This window comes from Salvelinus sp. IW2-2015, linkage group LG6.2 (genome assembly GCF_002910315.2).
Source record: "Salvelinus sp. IW2-2015 linkage group LG6.2, ASM291031v2, whole genome shotgun sequence".
Classification (NCBI taxonomy): domain Eukaryota; kingdom Metazoa; phylum Chordata; class Actinopteri; order Salmoniformes; family Salmonidae; genus Salvelinus; species Salvelinus sp. IW2-2015.
Window position 1 is genome coordinate 17,467,897 of NC_036846.1, and position 17,870 is coordinate 17,485,766.

General features: G+C 42.6%; 1 protein-coding gene across 1 annotated transcript in view; it reads right to left on the minus strand.

The window, feature by feature from the left end:
- Window positions 1-2,360: 2,360 nt before the first annotated feature.
- LOC111965897 (GDNF family receptor alpha-4) overlaps window positions 2,361-17,870 on the minus strand; it is a 110,666-nt gene continuing 95,156 nt past the window's right edge. Inside the window, exons 2-8 of the mRNA XM_023990306.1 lie at window positions 16,719-16,994; window positions 15,509-15,589; window positions 8,758-9,103; window positions 7,845-7,954; window positions 6,471-6,605; window positions 4,061-4,224; window positions 2,361-3,740 (exon numbers count right to left, since the gene is read on the minus strand). Coding sequence (XP_023846074.1) covers window positions 3,600-3,740; window positions 4,061-4,224; window positions 6,471-6,605; window positions 7,845-7,954; window positions 8,758-9,103; window positions 15,509-15,589; window positions 16,719-16,994 — 1,253 coding nt within the window. The 3' untranslated portion in view covers window positions 2,361-3,599. The remainder of the gene's footprint in view (window positions 3,741-4,060; window positions 4,225-6,470; window positions 6,606-7,844; window positions 7,955-8,757; window positions 9,104-15,508; window positions 15,590-16,718; window positions 16,995-17,870) is intronic.

Consider the following 17,870-nt stretch of genomic DNA (forward strand, 5'->3'; position numbering starts at 1 on the left):
AGAGAGGATATTCTCAGCTGCCGGCCTGCTCTCTAGACACCATCGCATGAGCTTCAAGCCACAGACTCTGGTCAAACTCGTTTTTCTACAAATTAATTCAAAGGCACTGTAGACTGAGCCTAATAAGGCATTTTTTGTTTCATTTGTATTTAATTCTAAGTCACAGCCTATATGCACAATTTATTGACTATAATGATTTAATACAATCAAATGTTGAACTCCCTATGGTTGAGTTGATGTCCGCGCCCCCGTGGAAATCTAATTAGTATAATAATAATTCAAAAACATAAAAATCTGTCCATTTAAATTAGAGATATCTGTTTTCTTTGCATTGGATAGGTCTCAATCCACCAAATCCGCCTATGTAACACTTCTGTTAGGCGGAGCAGCACAGGGGAACCCAAGAGCAGACTCAGACCAGAAAACAGGGATGAATGAACCAAGATATTTATTGTAACAGGGAGAGATGAAGTGCGGATCCAGGGAAGTTCAGATGAGTTGTAGGAAACCAGATGTGGAGGCTGAGGTTGGAGTGAGCTGTGTTGGGACAGGGTAAACAGGTCCGGAGGGGAATCCAAGGGAGTGATGGTGAGATGTGGAACAGGAGACAGGAATGAGAGTCAGAGCAGCAAGACTGTAGTGAGAGGAGAAACAGTGTCAGGCAAGGAAACAAGCACAGCAGGACACAGGATCTTAACTAATAACAAATAGGTAGAAGCATGACTGACTGAACGGAGATTACGATCTGGCAGAGTGGAAGTGGCAGGACTGGTCTTGATTATGGAACGGGTTGCAGCTGGTGGGGAACTGCTCTGACTCCAGCACACCTGTCTCCAACCACACAATCACACACAGAGGGAGAACTAGGGGAATGGCTGCAGGTCAAGGAGACAATGGATGTCCAYTAGGGGGTGTGGCAGGAGCAGATGTGACAACTTCCGCATCTGCGGTGAAATGTGATTCAGACCATGAGACATCCCAAAAATCGGTCTTCACACAAAATCATCTACAGCGTCCGAACGGTTTGGCCTTCAAACTATTATAACCCTTCTACGGAAAGATGAGACTCTCACGAACACGATGGTGTTCTCCGTTTTGCTCTACGACTCATTTGAAGTTGGTACAGGCGATCTGCCAACTTCCGTCTCTAGCATCCGAACAGTTTGGGCTACACACAAATWTGTCCCCTCTGTGTAAAGGTGAGACTCTCACAAACACGTATATGTTGGTTGTTTTGCTCTACACACGTCTAACGGTCCCCCGGTACCAGTCGAAATTATGGAAGTATATATGGAGACTGTTTAGTGACAGAAATAAGGGGTTAAATACATGTAAATAAAATATACACAGTATATGTTTCCTGATCTTTCTTATATCTCTCAGATATAGAATAGACACTTCAGAACAAACTTCCTTTAGATTAACAGCCTAGTGTCACACTCGCAAATGCTTCAGAATGTATTTCTTTGTAGGCCATAGCCTTGAAATAATTGAAATAATAGGCACCTTGTCTGGTTCCTGACCTATTTAGAGTGTTAATATGCTGTTTATTATGACATGAAATTATGAGTGCTTCTTACATTCACCTTTTCATGTTTATTAAAATACTTTTGATTCATATCATATGGTTTTGTTTCAGAAATCCAAAACGAAATGGTAGTTCCAGCTAGTCACAAAAATAGATGGGTGTTGGTTAAATTGTGATTTTAATGAATGGAGCGAATTCGGAGCAGCAGTTTCTTTTCATGTGAGCGCGGAGCGGTTTAAAAGGATGTGGAGTGCCGGAGCGTGCTCACCACTCCATTAGCGATGAGTGGGATTGCATTTAAATTTCAATCACGCTGTAACGCTGAATTTCCGTGATATGGATAGAGCCCTTGCTTACAGTAGTAATACACACTGCCATCCCACTCCCTGGTTTCCAAATAATTTTTCATAGAAGAGCTGGCTGTTTTTGAGAGTGAAACGGCTTGGATTCACCTGACTGATTCTACCTCACAGCTACTTCTCTGTTTATTTTCTAATCATGGCGCTCTCCAAGGCATCCTTCTCTTCCATTATTGAAATGTGCAGAATACTTAGAGTTGTCATTAGTGTTCTTTGCGTATACTGTGCCTGATAAGCCTCAACTTTTCAACTTTAATTAATCAAGCCGTTAATTGCGTCCAACCCATACCCCTATGGTCCAATTAATATTCGAACAAACAAATACACATATTACTGTACTCAGCAAAAGCTCTATGGGATAGAAATCTGCTTGAAATGTTATAATCTAATTGCTTTTTTGAAGAACTGATAAGGATGTTTATTGTCCAATCACTGAACAGGACATTTACTGTATATTAGGAAAGAGAGAAGCATTGGATTTTCTGACAGCTTTTATTGGCAGCAATTCAAATGATTCCTATGACATTGGAAAATTTCCGTCCTCCCGATAACATCATTCATGACCATCTTTTATTATGAACAGGTAACATATACCATGTTTCACACTATTGTGCTGACCCAAACTGTACTCTGCTATTGGCTCTGGCATTTTCTTTTCACATTGTGCATTCCAGCATGGTTTCAGCAACTATGGTGGCTGCGTTAAGAGGCCAGCACAGTACAGCTCGGCTTCTCTTGGCTAGGCTCAGTAGTGTGAAAAGGGTCAAATTTTGCCCGAAATGTTGAGACACAAGTCCTTCTTCCTATATGGCACACCGATTCCGACACCCTTTAAAACAATGTCCATCTACACAATGAGGAACAGAGGGCAGTGCTTCCACACAAACGCAGAACAATGGTACTGTACACATAAAGAGAATCTGTTTACTCATAACTTCMTTTCAACAAAGGAGAAGAAAGTGTTTTATAATGAACACTTAGCTAATCATTAGCGAGAACAAATGAACTGGCAGTAGACAAAGAGCCCAATCTTCACTGCGGGCATGATAATCATTAGGTCCAGGTATTCTGAGGTGTCCACATCTCTTGCAGCCGACAGCACTCGGAATGATCTGAGTCAGGGAATTTGTCCAGAATGGCTGAATAAGCCATAGCTCCATTGTCCATCTCTACCATTCCAGTATTGATTAGAAATAATGTTCCTCCTTCAGTCAAGTCAAAGCGAACGGTATTAAAGCACTTATATCCTCAAGGGTCTTTTCCAATCAGTTTGTGCAGTTGAGTACCAAATARAGACAAAGTTCGCTGTTCATTGACAACATTTTAGGTAAGAGCTTTCCATTTATATATAGATCTTAAAGAATAACTGCGTAGTTTCCAATGGTGCTTTTTAAATTCACTCTTGAAAACAATGGATGTGCTTGGATAGCTGGATGGTAGGTTAGTCCACATAAAAAGTACTTTTATCTTGACTTGAAGCGATAACAATGTACAGTGTACAGATTGGTTTCAATCTGTCTCAGTCCCTCTCTGTACACTTAAAGGGCTCGCAGATGCAGTTGAACCACTAAGACACAAAAATATAAAAACGACTATGCTGTACATGTTTCGGAGGAGGAGAAGCCTATTGGCCAAAGAGTCAAATTTCTCTAGAATTTGTCAACAAATCATCCCATCTGCTCTATGGGTGGTCCTTGGCAGTGCTTCCTCCTTTAGTGTCCATATAAGAGCAAAGGTAGGAGCACAAGGCCGGTAAAGGCCGTTGGAGCCAGAAGGCCAAGTGCGGGGGCAGAGTTTGGGAGCCCATCCAATGGGAGGGTAGAATCTCCCCACAGTCGGTCATTTCCGCTGGCCTAAGGGTGAGAAAGAGAAATCAATGTTGACCAAAAAACATTGAAGCCCACATGGTTAGCCTGAAACAGAACAGAACAAAACTAGGGATGTATTATTCACTGTCGAGGGCCAAATCTAAGACATCATTCTGATTCAAATTTCAAAGGTTAAAGGTGATCGGGTGGGAGTACTGTAAATATGCAACTGTAACCTCCCTGAACTTAACTGGCAAAGGTTTCAACTCTTGGCAAATCTTCTTTTTTTTATACTGTACAAACAACTGAACAAGTATCTATTTTCTCCCATTCTAGCTCTGACCCTGATGAAACAATCACCACACCTGTGTTGGTATAATTGGGTCCGGAACATTCCGTGTGGTCTCCACGGTAGCAGGCAGAGGGGTGGTGGCATGATTCTCTCTGCCTGCGGCAGGGCTGAGCAGTCCCGATAGACTGGGAGTGGGCGCCATATCTGTCCCGCTCCCAAATGCCAGGAGGGCATTCCCTGTTTAACAAGATGACAACAGGCACAGTTTGAGAAGAGACAATTTGACTCAAGGCTCCCGAAATGGACCTGACACGTCTTCATCAATTTCCAATCACGCCYACATTCAGTTACTGCACAGTCAGGACCCATTCTGCATTCTGCCTGAGCGGCTTGGCTCGGGCAAGTTTGGATTTGCTCGGTGGAGAAGAAAAGGCGAATACTCAGTATTCTCTTCAGGTTTCCCCAACTGCACCTGCCTCTCCACATCCTCTCATTAACTCACAGACGAGTGGCATTGGCCAAACAAGACTGGAACCTCGCTCTGTGTCCTTTTTTGTCATGGAGAGAAGAGGCCACCAAGGAGAGGAGAGGCCACTGAGGAGAGGAGGTCATGAGGAGAAGAGAGGAGAGGCGAAGCGAGGAAAGGAGAGGCCACCAAGGAGAGGAGACGAAGAGGCCACCAAGGAGAGGAGAGGAGAGGAGAGGAGAGGAGAGGAGAGGAGAGGAGATGGCTTTAGAGTTACTGGTCGTCACTGTTTACCACAGCCACAAAGTCATAAAGCCTGCCTATTTCTACAATTTCATTTTAAACCTAACCTTAACCATAACCTTATCCATGCTTCAAACCTTATGTCTCTCTCTAACCTTAAATGAAGACCAAAAAGCAAATTTAGACTTTGTGCCCATACTATCAGGTGGAAACCAGATCTACCTTGCGCTCTCCGGGAGGAAGATAGCCCCTGTCTGTTTAAACAGGTCAGATGAAAAACACTGTAGCAAAGTCAATAATAAGGACAATTAAGTATTCACTACATAGAAAGGGCATAAGCAAAATTGGAATAGAGATGGAAGACCATTAGGGTGAGAGAGAAAAAATCCCAGGGAAATGTGTGTACTGAGTCACGGTGCTGACGCATGATGCTCCTGAAATAAAGCTGAAAGTCTGGTTCATGTGGTTGAAAGCACTCTACATCTTCTATAAGGGATCATAAACATATCGCACAAGCACCATATTGTCTTTCATCCTTGTTTCCCTCTCTGTAAACCATCAGAAGGTGGAACTAGCTTGTCTCCCATCATGTGAGGTGATATTACACTTATTACATGTAATAACGCAATTATTACTGTGCCATTATGGGTTAAGGTTGAGTCTTCTATGCCAATATTTACATCAACTGTTAAAACAGGAATAAATGCACAAGCCGTTAAGACGGAGAGGGTGAATTCAKAAATAAGTGATTACTTTAGAATCACAGGGATAACCTATTTCCTTTTCACTCAGGGAAGGCACTGTGAACACCCAGGTGTAATTACCAAGGATACAGCAGGTATTCATCAATGAAAATAGGCTAGGTTCAACAAGGAGTAACATCGTCCCTTATTTCCATCATCAAGAAAAAAACWAGTTGAATAATTCCAAAGGCATTGTTGTGCAGACCAATTATTGTAATAGAAAACCATAGTGTTGGATGAATCATTCCTCAGAGAGAAAATACATCTAAGCAAAAATCTAAATCAAGTATAGTAAATACATTTACCAGTRCATAGTTAGCACCTATTTTTCTATCTAGAACCTAACACTTTTGGTTCTATGTAGAACCCTTTCCCCAGAGGGTTCTACATGGAACCCAAAATAGTTCTACCTCGATCCAAAAACRGTTCTACCTGGGACCAAAAAGGGTTCTCCTTATGGGGACAGCCGAGGAACCATTTGGAACGCTTTTTTCTAAGAGTGTAGGCTACCGCACATGAGACATGACAAAACACTGACAGGCAAAATCCCCAGAACTCATGGAGTTCTGCTTTATCCTCTAAAACATGCTGCAGATGTCACACATTCACACTAACAATCACGATGGCTATTCAACTGTAAGTGATCACTACCTTCCTCCAAACCGCCCCATATCATGTACCATTAGAACATAAGGAACAATACTTTATAGAAATAGCGCTTTTTTGAGATACAAGATGATGTTGCTCTTGTTCTTCCCCAGTCTAAACCTTGCAAACATGTTCATGTTTGGGAACACCGTAGCAAAATGTTTCAAAATATTTCCAAAAGTTCAGATAGTACCTTGGGCTGTTTTCCTTCATTTCATGCCTAGTGAATACAACCCTACACTAAGGCTGCATCCCATATTAAACCCTACTCCCTATATAGTGCACTACTTTTGACCAGAGCCCTATGGAACCTCCAGCCTAAGTCACTGGAGACTGCTTTCAGTGATGACTTGATGGATTAGGAGCCATTGGGAGCCACTCACTGAGACAGACGTTGTCGGTGAAGTATTCCAGGAAGTCGGAGCACTCTTCTCTCTGGTTCCCACTGGCAGAGCAGGAGCACCATGGGGCCACGCTAGACGTGGAGTTATCCACATAGTTGGGAGTTATCGAGCTGCCTGTAGAAACAATGTGTGCTCAGTTCAGTATCAAATATTTATTCCCTCCAAAGACCGATTGTTACAAGACTGTTTTTACAATGTTATACAAACTAAAACATTTATGAACAGTATTTGCAATTCACAGTTCACTCGCACAATGTAAGGTGGAATACTGTTCAAGAAATTAGCAGAAATGCAAGTGTGTTGAGGGTAATTCTTGACAGTTATCTGTTTCTTGTTTTTATGAAGTCAAAGATGCTTCAATTTGTGCTTCCTTTGAAAAGGTTTAGAAGTGTTTGTTGTGCCATTTCTCTCCCAAGTTCTGAAATGGAGTGGAAAGTTTTCAAGTGCTTAATAAATACAGGCCAGGAATGAAAATGCCAAGTGTTTGTTTGTGCTGAAGGGCACCATAGGAAGCTCTTGAAATGCATTAGGTCGCTTTGTGCTCTTTTGAAGAGCATGAAAAAGAAATGGACGTTCTTTGAGCGAGTGCATAAAACAAAGCTAATAGCCTAATCACTGATCAAGCAACGTTATGGACTAAACTTTGAAATCCTGTTGCTGCAGGATTGTTTTTCTACGACAATACGGTTCAAATTAAGATCCTACATYTGTACTGCTTTAAACCTCCACAAATAAGATCTACTCAAATCCTACTCATACTCATTCATTATAGGCCTACAGTATTAAAGAAGGTACATCTAGCATTTCCACCTGCAAATAGCAAATAGTTTCCGTGTAGGTACATGCATCAGCATCTTCCTGTTTCATGATTGGTTCTCGTTCGTAAGGTTGCAAACATAAACAACATAACATTACCTTACGCCCATGCAGCAGATGTAATTTGGGTTATGATAAGGTCAGAAAGCAGTGCATAAGCTATTTATGCTATTTCTAAGATATACTTTGAAAACCACAAGGGAATCTGAATTATTGCTAAATTGTTACATGTAGCTCCTTTAAATAGCAACTTTCATTTCCCCTCCAAAGTAATCATTTCCTTTCACTCTTTCTCCTGTTCTTTATTCATTAGTTTACCTTTTCTATCCTTCCCTCACTCCTCATTTCCCCAGTATCTAACTGTTTTCTCCATTTCAGTACACTGTAGGCTAGCTACATTTTCTCCACTCACATTCTGTATGTTAAACACTTAATTTTCTCTTTCTCCTGTTCTTTATTCATCGATTTACCCTCTCCTCCACATGTTCGGCTTTCTCCCATCCGTTTCACATTCGCTCTCTCCATCTCTGTACCCACCTATCAGGCCTGTGTAGGCGAGTAGACAGGCTCCATAGTTCCCCTGCTTGCAACCGTTGGCAGATGACTCGGCTGGTTGGCAGTCGTACTGGAACTGAGCCAGGCGGGACCTATACAGAGCCAATACAACTAGCACTGTTTAGCAGTGAGAAAGGGCCGGACACCAATTACAATGATGGCATACCGTAAAGATAGCATGTTTAATTGAATGGTTTTCACTGGAGGAAGAGAGGGTTTCGCTATCTCCATGTGCTATAGATTTGGTACAACACTCGTATGTTTAAGGCTATGTGGCAAACTGCAGTGAGGGGCATTGGTTTATTTGATTTGTTTCATTCCACAAGCCAGAATCATTAGTTCAGCCCCAGAGCAGTAAAAGGGGTGGTGAAAATAATGTTCATGACCAACGATTGCAATGAGCGATAACTCTAATCCATCTTATGTTTTATCTGTGTTAAATATTTTATGTGTTATTGCAGCACACTCTCCAGGGGGTTTGGGGGTAGAATATTGAACCATTTTGTTGATTGAGTGGTTTGCTTGTTCTGTTTTGTGTGTTGATAGAGGGGTGGTTCCCAAATAATGGGTCATGGCCCCACTGGTTGGTCACAGCTGGTACTGTCTGGGTCAGGACTAAAGAATGTCTTTGTTTGGTTGAGTTGGTGGGTCACAAGATAATACAAACAACTACAGTTTTTCTTTAAAAGTGATATGTTTGGGATGCACTGTTAAACATCTTACACTCTGAGTACAAGACTGGAATAGATGAGCTCGCAGAGATCTACCTCTCTGGGAGCGAGCTGAGGCACAACTTGACCAAGAACAGAAAGAAGTGGTACAGTAGCAGCTCATTGTGCTCTATGTCCCAAAGGATATAAGTCAGTATGTTGTGTTATTGGAGCGTCTCACTCACCTGCACACATAGTCAGCCTTGCAAATACGCATCTGTGTCAGGCAGCTGGGTTTTTCCGAGCCCTCGAAGGAGCAGCCGGGAACTATGGTCTGCCTGCGTCGCTCTGCGCACGCCGTGTCCGTGCAGGGGCAGAAGAGTAGCTCATGCGTGTAGTCTGGAGGGATGCGATCAAAGAACCGGCGTAAGGCCTTGCTGCACTTGGCCTTGTTGCAGAGGCCAGACTTTGCTGAGGGCTTGATGCAGGCAGATACGTACTCTGTGCGGAGCTTCTGGCACAGGTCGTCGACATTACACGCCTTGGCTGCATCCAGGCAGCGGTTCACCGTCACCATGCCAGCCTCGGAGTCTATTGGCGGAAGGGGAAGGAGGGATCAGAGAACCATACAATAACAAGAGAAAGACAGAGAAATACTTTTTGGGTAAATGGTATATCACCTATCAGTGATACAGTGCCTTCAGAAATTTTTCCACATTTTGTTGTGATACCGCGTGAACTTAAAATTGATTAAATTTAGATTTTTTGGGTCACTGGCCGACACACAATACCCTATAATGTCAAAGTGGAATCATGTTTTTATTCATTTTTTACAAATCAATTAAAAATTAAACGCTGAAATGTCTTGAGTCAATAAGTATTTGACACCTTCGTTATGGTATTTCTAAATAAGTTCAGGAGTAAAAATGTGCTTACCAAGTCACATAATAAGATGCATGGACTCACTCTGTGTGAAATAATAGTGGTTAACATGATTTTTGAATGACTACCTCATCTCAAGAACACAGTGAATGTTTGAGTGGCCGAGTTACAGTTTTGATTTAAATCTACGGCAGGTCCTGAAAATCGTTGTCTAGCAATGATCAACAACCAATTTGACAGAGCTTGAAGTATTTTGAAAAGAATACTGGGCAAATGTTACACAATCAAGATGTGAAAAGTTCTTAAAGACCTACCCAGAAAGCCTCACAGCTGTAATCGCTGCCAAAGGTGCATTTACTTACAGWACCAGTCAAAAGTTTGGACACACCTACTCCTTCAAGGGTTTTTCTAGAATTTTTACTGTTTTTTACATTACAGAAAAATAGTAAAGACGTCAACACTATGAAATATTACATATGGAATCATGTAGTAACCAAAAAAGTGTTCAACAAATCAAAATCTATTTTATATTTGAGATTCTTCAAAGAAGCCACCCTTTGCCTTGATGACAGCTTTGCACACTCTTGGCATTCTTTCAACCAGCTTCACCTGGAATGCTTTTCCAACAGTCTTGAATGAGTTCCCACATAYACTGAGCACTTGTTGTGTCACGTATACTCCCTCTCTGGCCTCTAGGTCAACAGGCTGCTTGTTATGACGCACACCTGTCACCATCATTGCGCACACCAGCACGTGCCTGATTACCTTCCCTATATATGTTGCCCTCAACCATCACGGTCACCTAATAATCCCCAGTTTACAATTGGCTCATTCATCCCCCTCCTCTCCCCTGTAACTATTCCCCAGGTCGTTGCTGCAAATGAGAACGTGTTCTCAGTCAACTTACCTGGTAAAATAACGGTAAAATAAATAAATAAATAAATAAATATGTCACTCCCTTTGGTTCCTTCGCCAGTTGTTATTGTTTCTCTTTCAGTTTCCTGTCTGTGTGTTGTTCGTGTTTCTTGTTTTGTATTTTGTTTCATTTATTTATTAAATTATTCACTCCCTGATCTTGCTTCCCGACTCCCAGCGCACACGTTTCATGTTGGCTGCTTTTCCTTCACTGTAACGATTTTCCTCCTCTTCAGACGAGGAGTATGAAGAATCGGACCAATACGCAGCGTGCTAAGTGTCCATGATAGTTTAATAAAACTGAACACGACAAAATACAAAAATAACAAAGTGAATGATAACGAAAACTGAAACAGTCCTGAAATGTGAAACAAACACTAACACAGGAAACAATCACCCACAACACACAATGGAAAACAGGCTACCTAAATATGGCTCCCAATCAGAGACAACGATAAACAGCTKCYTCTGATTRGGAACCACACCAGGCCAAACACATAGAAAAACAACAACCTAGAAAAAAGAACATAGACTGCCCACCCTAACTCACGCCCTGACCAAACTAAAATAGAKACACAAAAACGGAACTAAGGTCAGGATGTGACATTCACTCTGCGGTCCAACTCATCCCAAACCATCTCAATTGGGTTGAGGTCGGGTGATTGGGGAGGACAGGTCATCTGATGCAGCACTCCATCACTCTCCTTGGTCAAATAGCTCTTACACAGCCTGGAGATGTGTTAGGTCATTGTCCTGTTGAAAAACAATTGATAGTCCTACTAAGCGCAAACCAGGTAGGATGGAGTATCGCTGCAGAAGGCTGTGGTAGCCATGCTGRTTAAGTGTGCCTTGAATTCTAAATAAATCATAGACAGTGTCACACTTCCTCCTCCATGCTTCACAGTGGGAACCACACATGCGGAGATCATCCGTTCACCTACTCTGCGTCTCACAAAGACATGGCAGTTGGAACCAAAAATCTCAAATTTGGACTCATCAAACCAAATGACAGATTTACACCCGTCTAATGTCCATTGCTCGTGTTTCTTGGCCCAAACAAGTCTCTTCTTCTTATTGGTGTGCTTTAGTAGTGGTTTCTTTGCAGCAACGCGACCATGAAGGCCTGATTCACGCAGTTGATGTTGAGATGTCTGTTACTTTGAAGCATTTATTTGGKCTGCAATCTGAGGCTGGTAACTCTAATGAATTTATCCTCTGCAGCAGAGGTAACTCTGGGTCTTCCTTTCCTGTGGCAACCCTCATGAGAGCCAGTTTCATCATCGTGCTTGATGGTGTTTGCGACTGCACTTGAAGAAACTTTCAAAGTTATTGACATTTTCCGGATTGACTGACCTTCATGTCTTAAAGTAATGATGGACTGTCATTTGTCTTTGCTTATTTGAGCTGTTCTTGACATCAAATCAAATCAAAATGTATTTGTCACATGCRCCCAATACAACAGGTGTAGACAGTGAAATGTTTACTTACAAGCCCTTAATAACCAACAATGCAGTTTTTAGAAAATACCAAAAAYAAAAGTAGTAAGAGATAAGAATAACAAATAATTAAAGAGCAGCAGTAAATAACAATAGCAGAGCTACATACAGGGGGTACCGGTACTGAGTCAATGTCAATGTGCGGGGGCACCGCGGTGTCGAGGTAATTGAGGTAATATGTACATGTAKGTAGGTAGTGTAACGACATTCTACGTCGTCCTCCTCCTCAGACGAGGAGAGGAGAGAGGGATCAGATGACCAATGTGCAGCGAGGTATGTAGACATGAATGAATTTATTAGACACGACGAACACTGACACGAACTATACTTGAATATTTACAAAATAACAAACAAACAACGTAGACTAACCTGAMCATGCAAACTACATATAACGAAGCACGCATGAACAGGAACGAACGAGACGAGACAGTACTGTGTGGTGCAAATAAACACAGACACAGCGACAATCACCCACAAACAAACAATGTGAAACCACCTACCTTAATATGGTTCTCAATCAGAGGAGATGAAAACCACCTGCCTCTAATTGAGAACCATATCAGGTCACCCATTTACCAACATAGAAACACATAACATAGAAATGCCCACCCACACTCACGCCCTGACCGACTAACACATACAAAACAACAGAAAACAGGTCAGGAACGTGACAGGTAGGTAGAGATATTAAAGTGACTATGGATAGATAATAACAGAGAGTAGCAGCAGCGATCCAGGAGAAGGGGGGGGGGATTGTGCAATGCAAATAGTCTGGGTAGCCATTTGATTAGCTGTTCAGGAGTCTTATGGCTTGGGGGTAGAAGCTATTTAGGAGCTTCTTGGACCTGGACTTGGTGCTCTGGGACAGGCTTTGTCGTGCCCTCTTCACGACTGTCTTGGTGTGCTTGGACCAGTTTAGTTGGTTGGTGATGTGGACGCCAAGGAACTTGAAGCTCTCAACCTGCTCCACTACAGCCCCGTCGATGAGAATGGGGTCATGCTTGGTCCTCCTTTTCCTGTAGTCCACAATCATCTTCTTTGTCTTGATCACGTTGAGGGAGAGGTTGTTATCTTTGCACCACATGGTCAGGTCTCTGACCTCCTCCCTATAGGCTGTCTCATCGTTGTCGGTGATCAGGCCTACCACTGTTGTGTCATCRGCAAACTTAATGATCGTGTTGGAGTCGTGCCTGGCCGTGCAGTCATGGTTGAACAGGGAGTACAGGAGGGGCCTGAGCTCGCACACCTGAGGGGCCCCCGTGTTGAGGATCAGCATGGCGGATGTGTTGTTACCTACCCTTACCACCTGGGGGCAGCCCGTCCGGAAGTCCAGAATCCAGTTTCAGAGGGAGGTGTTTCATCCCAGGGTCCTTAGCTTAGTGATGAGCTTTGAGGGAACTATGGTGTTGAACTCTGATCTGTAGTCAATGAATAGCATTCTTACATAGGTGTTCCTTTTRTCCAGGTGTGAAAGGGCAGTGTGGAGTGCAATAGAGATTGCATCATCTGTGAATCTGTTCGTGCRGTATGCAAATTGGAGTGGGTCTAGGGTTTCTGGGATAATGGTGTTGATGTGAGCCATGACCAGCCTTTCAAAGCATTTCATGGTTACAGACGTGGGCGCTACGGGTCGGTAGTCATTTAGGCAGGTTACTTTGGTGTTCTTGGGCACAGGGACTATGGTAGTATGCTTGAAACATGTTGGTATTACAGACTTGGATAGGGAGAGGTTGAAAATGTCAGTGAAGACACTTGCCAATTRGTCAGTGCATGCTCGAAGTACACGTCCTGGTAATCCGTCTGGCCCTGCGGCCTTATCAATGTTAATCTGTTTGAAGGTTTTATTCACATCAGCTGTGGAGAGCCTGATCACACAGACTTTTGGAACAGCTGATGCTCTCATGCATGTTTCAGTGTTACTTGCCAACGAAGCGAGCATAGAAGTGATTTAGCTCGTCTGGTAGATTCGTGTCTCTGGGCAGCTCTCGGCTGTGCTCCCCTTTGTAGTCTGTAATAGTTTGCAAACCCTGCCATATCTGACGAGCATCGGAACCGGTGTAGTACGATTCGATCTTAGTCCTGTATTGACTCTTTGCCTGTTTGATGGTTTGTTGGAGGGCATAGCGGGATGTCTTATCAGCTTCCGGGTTAGAGTCCCGCTCCTTGAAAGCGGCAGCTCTACCCTTTAGCTCAGTTGGAATGTTGCCTGTAATCCATGGCTTCTGGTTGGGGTATGTACATACAGTCACAGTGGGGACAACATCCTCGATGCACTTATTGATAAAGCCAGTGACTGATGTGGTGTACTCCTCAATGCCATCGGAAGAATCCCGGGACATGTTCCAGTCTGTGATAGCAAAACAGTCCTGTAGTTTAGCATCTGCTTCATCTGACCACTTTTTTTATAGACCGAGTCACTGGTGCTTCCTGCTTTAATTTTGGCTTGTAAGCAGGAATCAGGAGGATAGAATTATGGTCAGATTTGCCAAATGGAGGGAGAGGGAGAGCTTTGTACGCATCTCTGTGTGTGTAGTAAAGGTGGTCTAGAACTTTTTCCCGCTGGTTGCACATTTAACATGCTGATAGAAATCAGGTAAAACTGATTTAAGTTTCCCTGCATTAAAGTCCCCGGCCACTAGGAGCTCCCCCTCTGGATAAGCGTTTTCCTGTTTGCTTATGGCCTTATACAGCTCATTGAGCACGGTTTTAGTTCCAGCCACAGACCGATGTCTGTGGTTGTAATTATACAGCTACAAAAAATACAGATGAAAAMTCTCTAGGTAGATAGTGAGGTCTACAGCTTATCATTAGGTACTCTACCTCAGGGGAGCAAAACATAATATGGACTTGGTCTTTTACCAAATAGGGCTATCTTCTGTATACCACCAGTACTTTGTCACAACACAACTGATTGGCTCAAACACATTAAGAAGGAAAGAAATTCCACAAATGAAATTTTAACAGGCACACCTGTTTAATTTAAATACATTCCAGGTGACAACCTCATGAAGCTGGTCGAGAGAATGCCAAGGTAAAGGGCAAAGGGTGGCTACTTTGAAGAATCTCAAATATAAAATAGATTTTGATTTGTTTAACACTTTTTTGGTTACTACATTATTCCATATGTGTTGTTTCATAGTTTTGATGTCTTCACTATTATTCTGCAATGTAGAAAATTGTAAAAAATAAAGAAAAACCCCGGAATGAATAGGTGTGTCCAAACTTTTGACTGGTACCGTCTGTAAATGTAATATTTCAGTATTTCATTCTCAATAAATTTGCAATCATTTCTAAAAACATGTTTTCACTTTGTCATTATGTAATCTAATTTCAATTCAGACTGTAACACAACAAAATGTGGAAAAGTGAAGGGGTATGAATAATTTCTAATCTAGTTCCTCTATTGGTCTGGTTCATTGTTCTTCTGTACATATCTTCTTCAAAATGAAATGATGAATCAGATGTAAATGAGGGTCTTTGAAACAAACATATAATTTGTAATATTGCTAATTGTGTTCAGACTCTTGGAAAATGCTTTCATTTTTAACTATGCCTCCAGGACACAATGTGGACTATTCTATGCCTAAGGCTGCCTTCCAGGGGACCTAAACGATACAAGACGGGTTCTTTTCAACATTAATCCTTTGGTTCATGGTGAAAAGGTTGAGGTAAGATCAAAACGAACCGAGGTCACTGTACTTACCAGCCGTGATGGAGGCCAGACGAACGTAGTCGTAGTCTCTCTCCATGGCTTCATAAGGGTAACTCTCTACCAGGTTGAGTCCTGAGAGTATATGGAATGACACATTGCATGACACGGTAATGACACATTATCCCTTTGGAGCTAATGAACAGGATTCACACTAGGATTGGTTGGTATACCGTATATACCGTATACCGGGGTATTTGGAATAAGCCATGGGATGGTTTTTCAATACCATCAATACCATTGAAACTATTTATTAGAATTTTTGGGGGGACATTTGAATATTTGTAGCTACTTTTTWAAATAAATACCTGCAGTCAACTTGTGCAATAGGAGAGAGAGAACATTGTGTTCTTAATTTCACCAGTCATTATTATGAAGCTTACGGTAGTCCCCAGTCACGTGGGGTTGAGACTAGAGACCGGAGCCTTGTGAGTCACTCACTGTTGTACAGCATGCACCAGGTGATCTAATTAAAGTATGGAATTCCCTACTAAATGTTTGCCAGCTGGATATCGTAGAACTATTAAGTTAACTGTCTAAAATGTGCTAAATGCTCTTCAGTTGTGCATTTGGCTTGCTAAYTTAGTAACTAGTTAGCTATCTAGCTAAGTGGTTAGCTTCTTCCAACAGGAGAGAATCCCCTCCTRGATCAAGAGCCTTGCWGGCTAATAWTTATTTGGTGCGTGCAGCAAACTGTGGGTCGCATTTTTGAGTTACTTGTATAGTTTAGRTCAGAAACTGTACAAAATATTCCCAATGTGCGCATTAACATTTAGTTAGCATTCTCTATGGGATTTTACATGTAGTTGTTGGCATTGCTAGCCTTCGGATTACAGAGTATTAATGGGGTTTGAAAACAGGGCTGGTATTACTGAATATCCCGGTATAGCGGTATAGAAGGCATGACACTGGATAATGGCCAAGCCTAATTCACACATTATTAATTTCCTGTAGTCGTTTACTAGCTCTCGTGCAGGTTAATACAGAAAAAAAAAAAACTCTCCAAGGACCTTCAGTCAATTGTTCCACAGTGACACCAGGTGTAGTGACTGATAGCTGACTGTTTGCCAGGCATCATGACTAAGCTGCATCAGCCACATTATGTTCTGGGTAGAGAGTTATATCTGTAACCTGTGTTACATAAATGGACTTGGCCGCTGTCCCATCCAATACAAATAACTGAGCACCTGGCTAAATTGCTCACCGTGTATGACAGACTGATGGAGACTCCAGTAGATGCTGAGGCAGTTCTTCTCCTTCTTCATGCCTCGCTTGCACTGGCAACCGTGCAGGGGGCTGGAGAGCAGGGCCGACACGGCGTTGGCGCACTGGCTCCGGGCCCCGGGGCCMAGCTTCATGCTACCATTGCCCGCTACACACTGACGCAGGGTCCGCAGACGTGGGCTGCAGGTCTCGTCGCTGGAGCACGAGTCCCCCGCCACCAGACAGTCTCTGCCTGCTGACAGAACTACCTGCAGGGCTACAGGTCAGAGGAGGGGAGGGGGAGGGTGGAGGGGAAGAAAGTCGAGGACATTAAGATGTACTTTATAGATATGGTAAGAATAGGTCTTGACCTGAAACTGCTGTAGAGGAACAAAAAGACTAATCWAATATTCAGTGCCAGTTCATAATGATACACTTATTGTAACAGATTATTTCAGGTCGCTGTTAATTTGGGAAATCTCATTTATCATTATGCAGACCACACAACCCATCAACTAAACCATCGGTGATTACGTTGTATAATCAAATTAAATGAAAAGTATGAGGCTCGTGAAAACGTCTGGTAGAAAATATGTGGCTACAACAACAGGCTACAGTATCTGTTGGTCTCTGTTGGTCTATTGCCACCGGAACCCTTTCTCTGTTGGTCTATTGCCAMCGGAACCCTTTCTCTGTTGGTMTATTGCCACCGGAACCATTTCTCTGATGGTCTACTGTACTACCACAAGAACACTTTCTCTGTTAGTCTATTAMCACCAGAACCATTTCTCTGTTGGTCTAGGTAATTACCACCGGAACCCTTCATTTGTTGGTCTATTATCACCGGAACCCTTTCTCTGTTTGTTTACTRTGTTACCACCGGAACCCTTTCCMTGTTGGGCTACTGTATYACCAACAGAACCCATTCTCWGTTGGTCTACTGAATTACCACCGGAACCCTTTCTCTGTTGGTCTATTACCATCAGAACCCTTTCCCTGTTGGTCTATTACCATCGGAACCCTTTCTCTGTTTGTTTACTGTATTACCAACAGAACCCATTCTCTGTTGGTCTACTGTTTAACCGCCATACCACCTTATCTGTTGGTCTACTGTATTACCACCGGAACCCTTTCTCTGTTGGTCTATTACCAC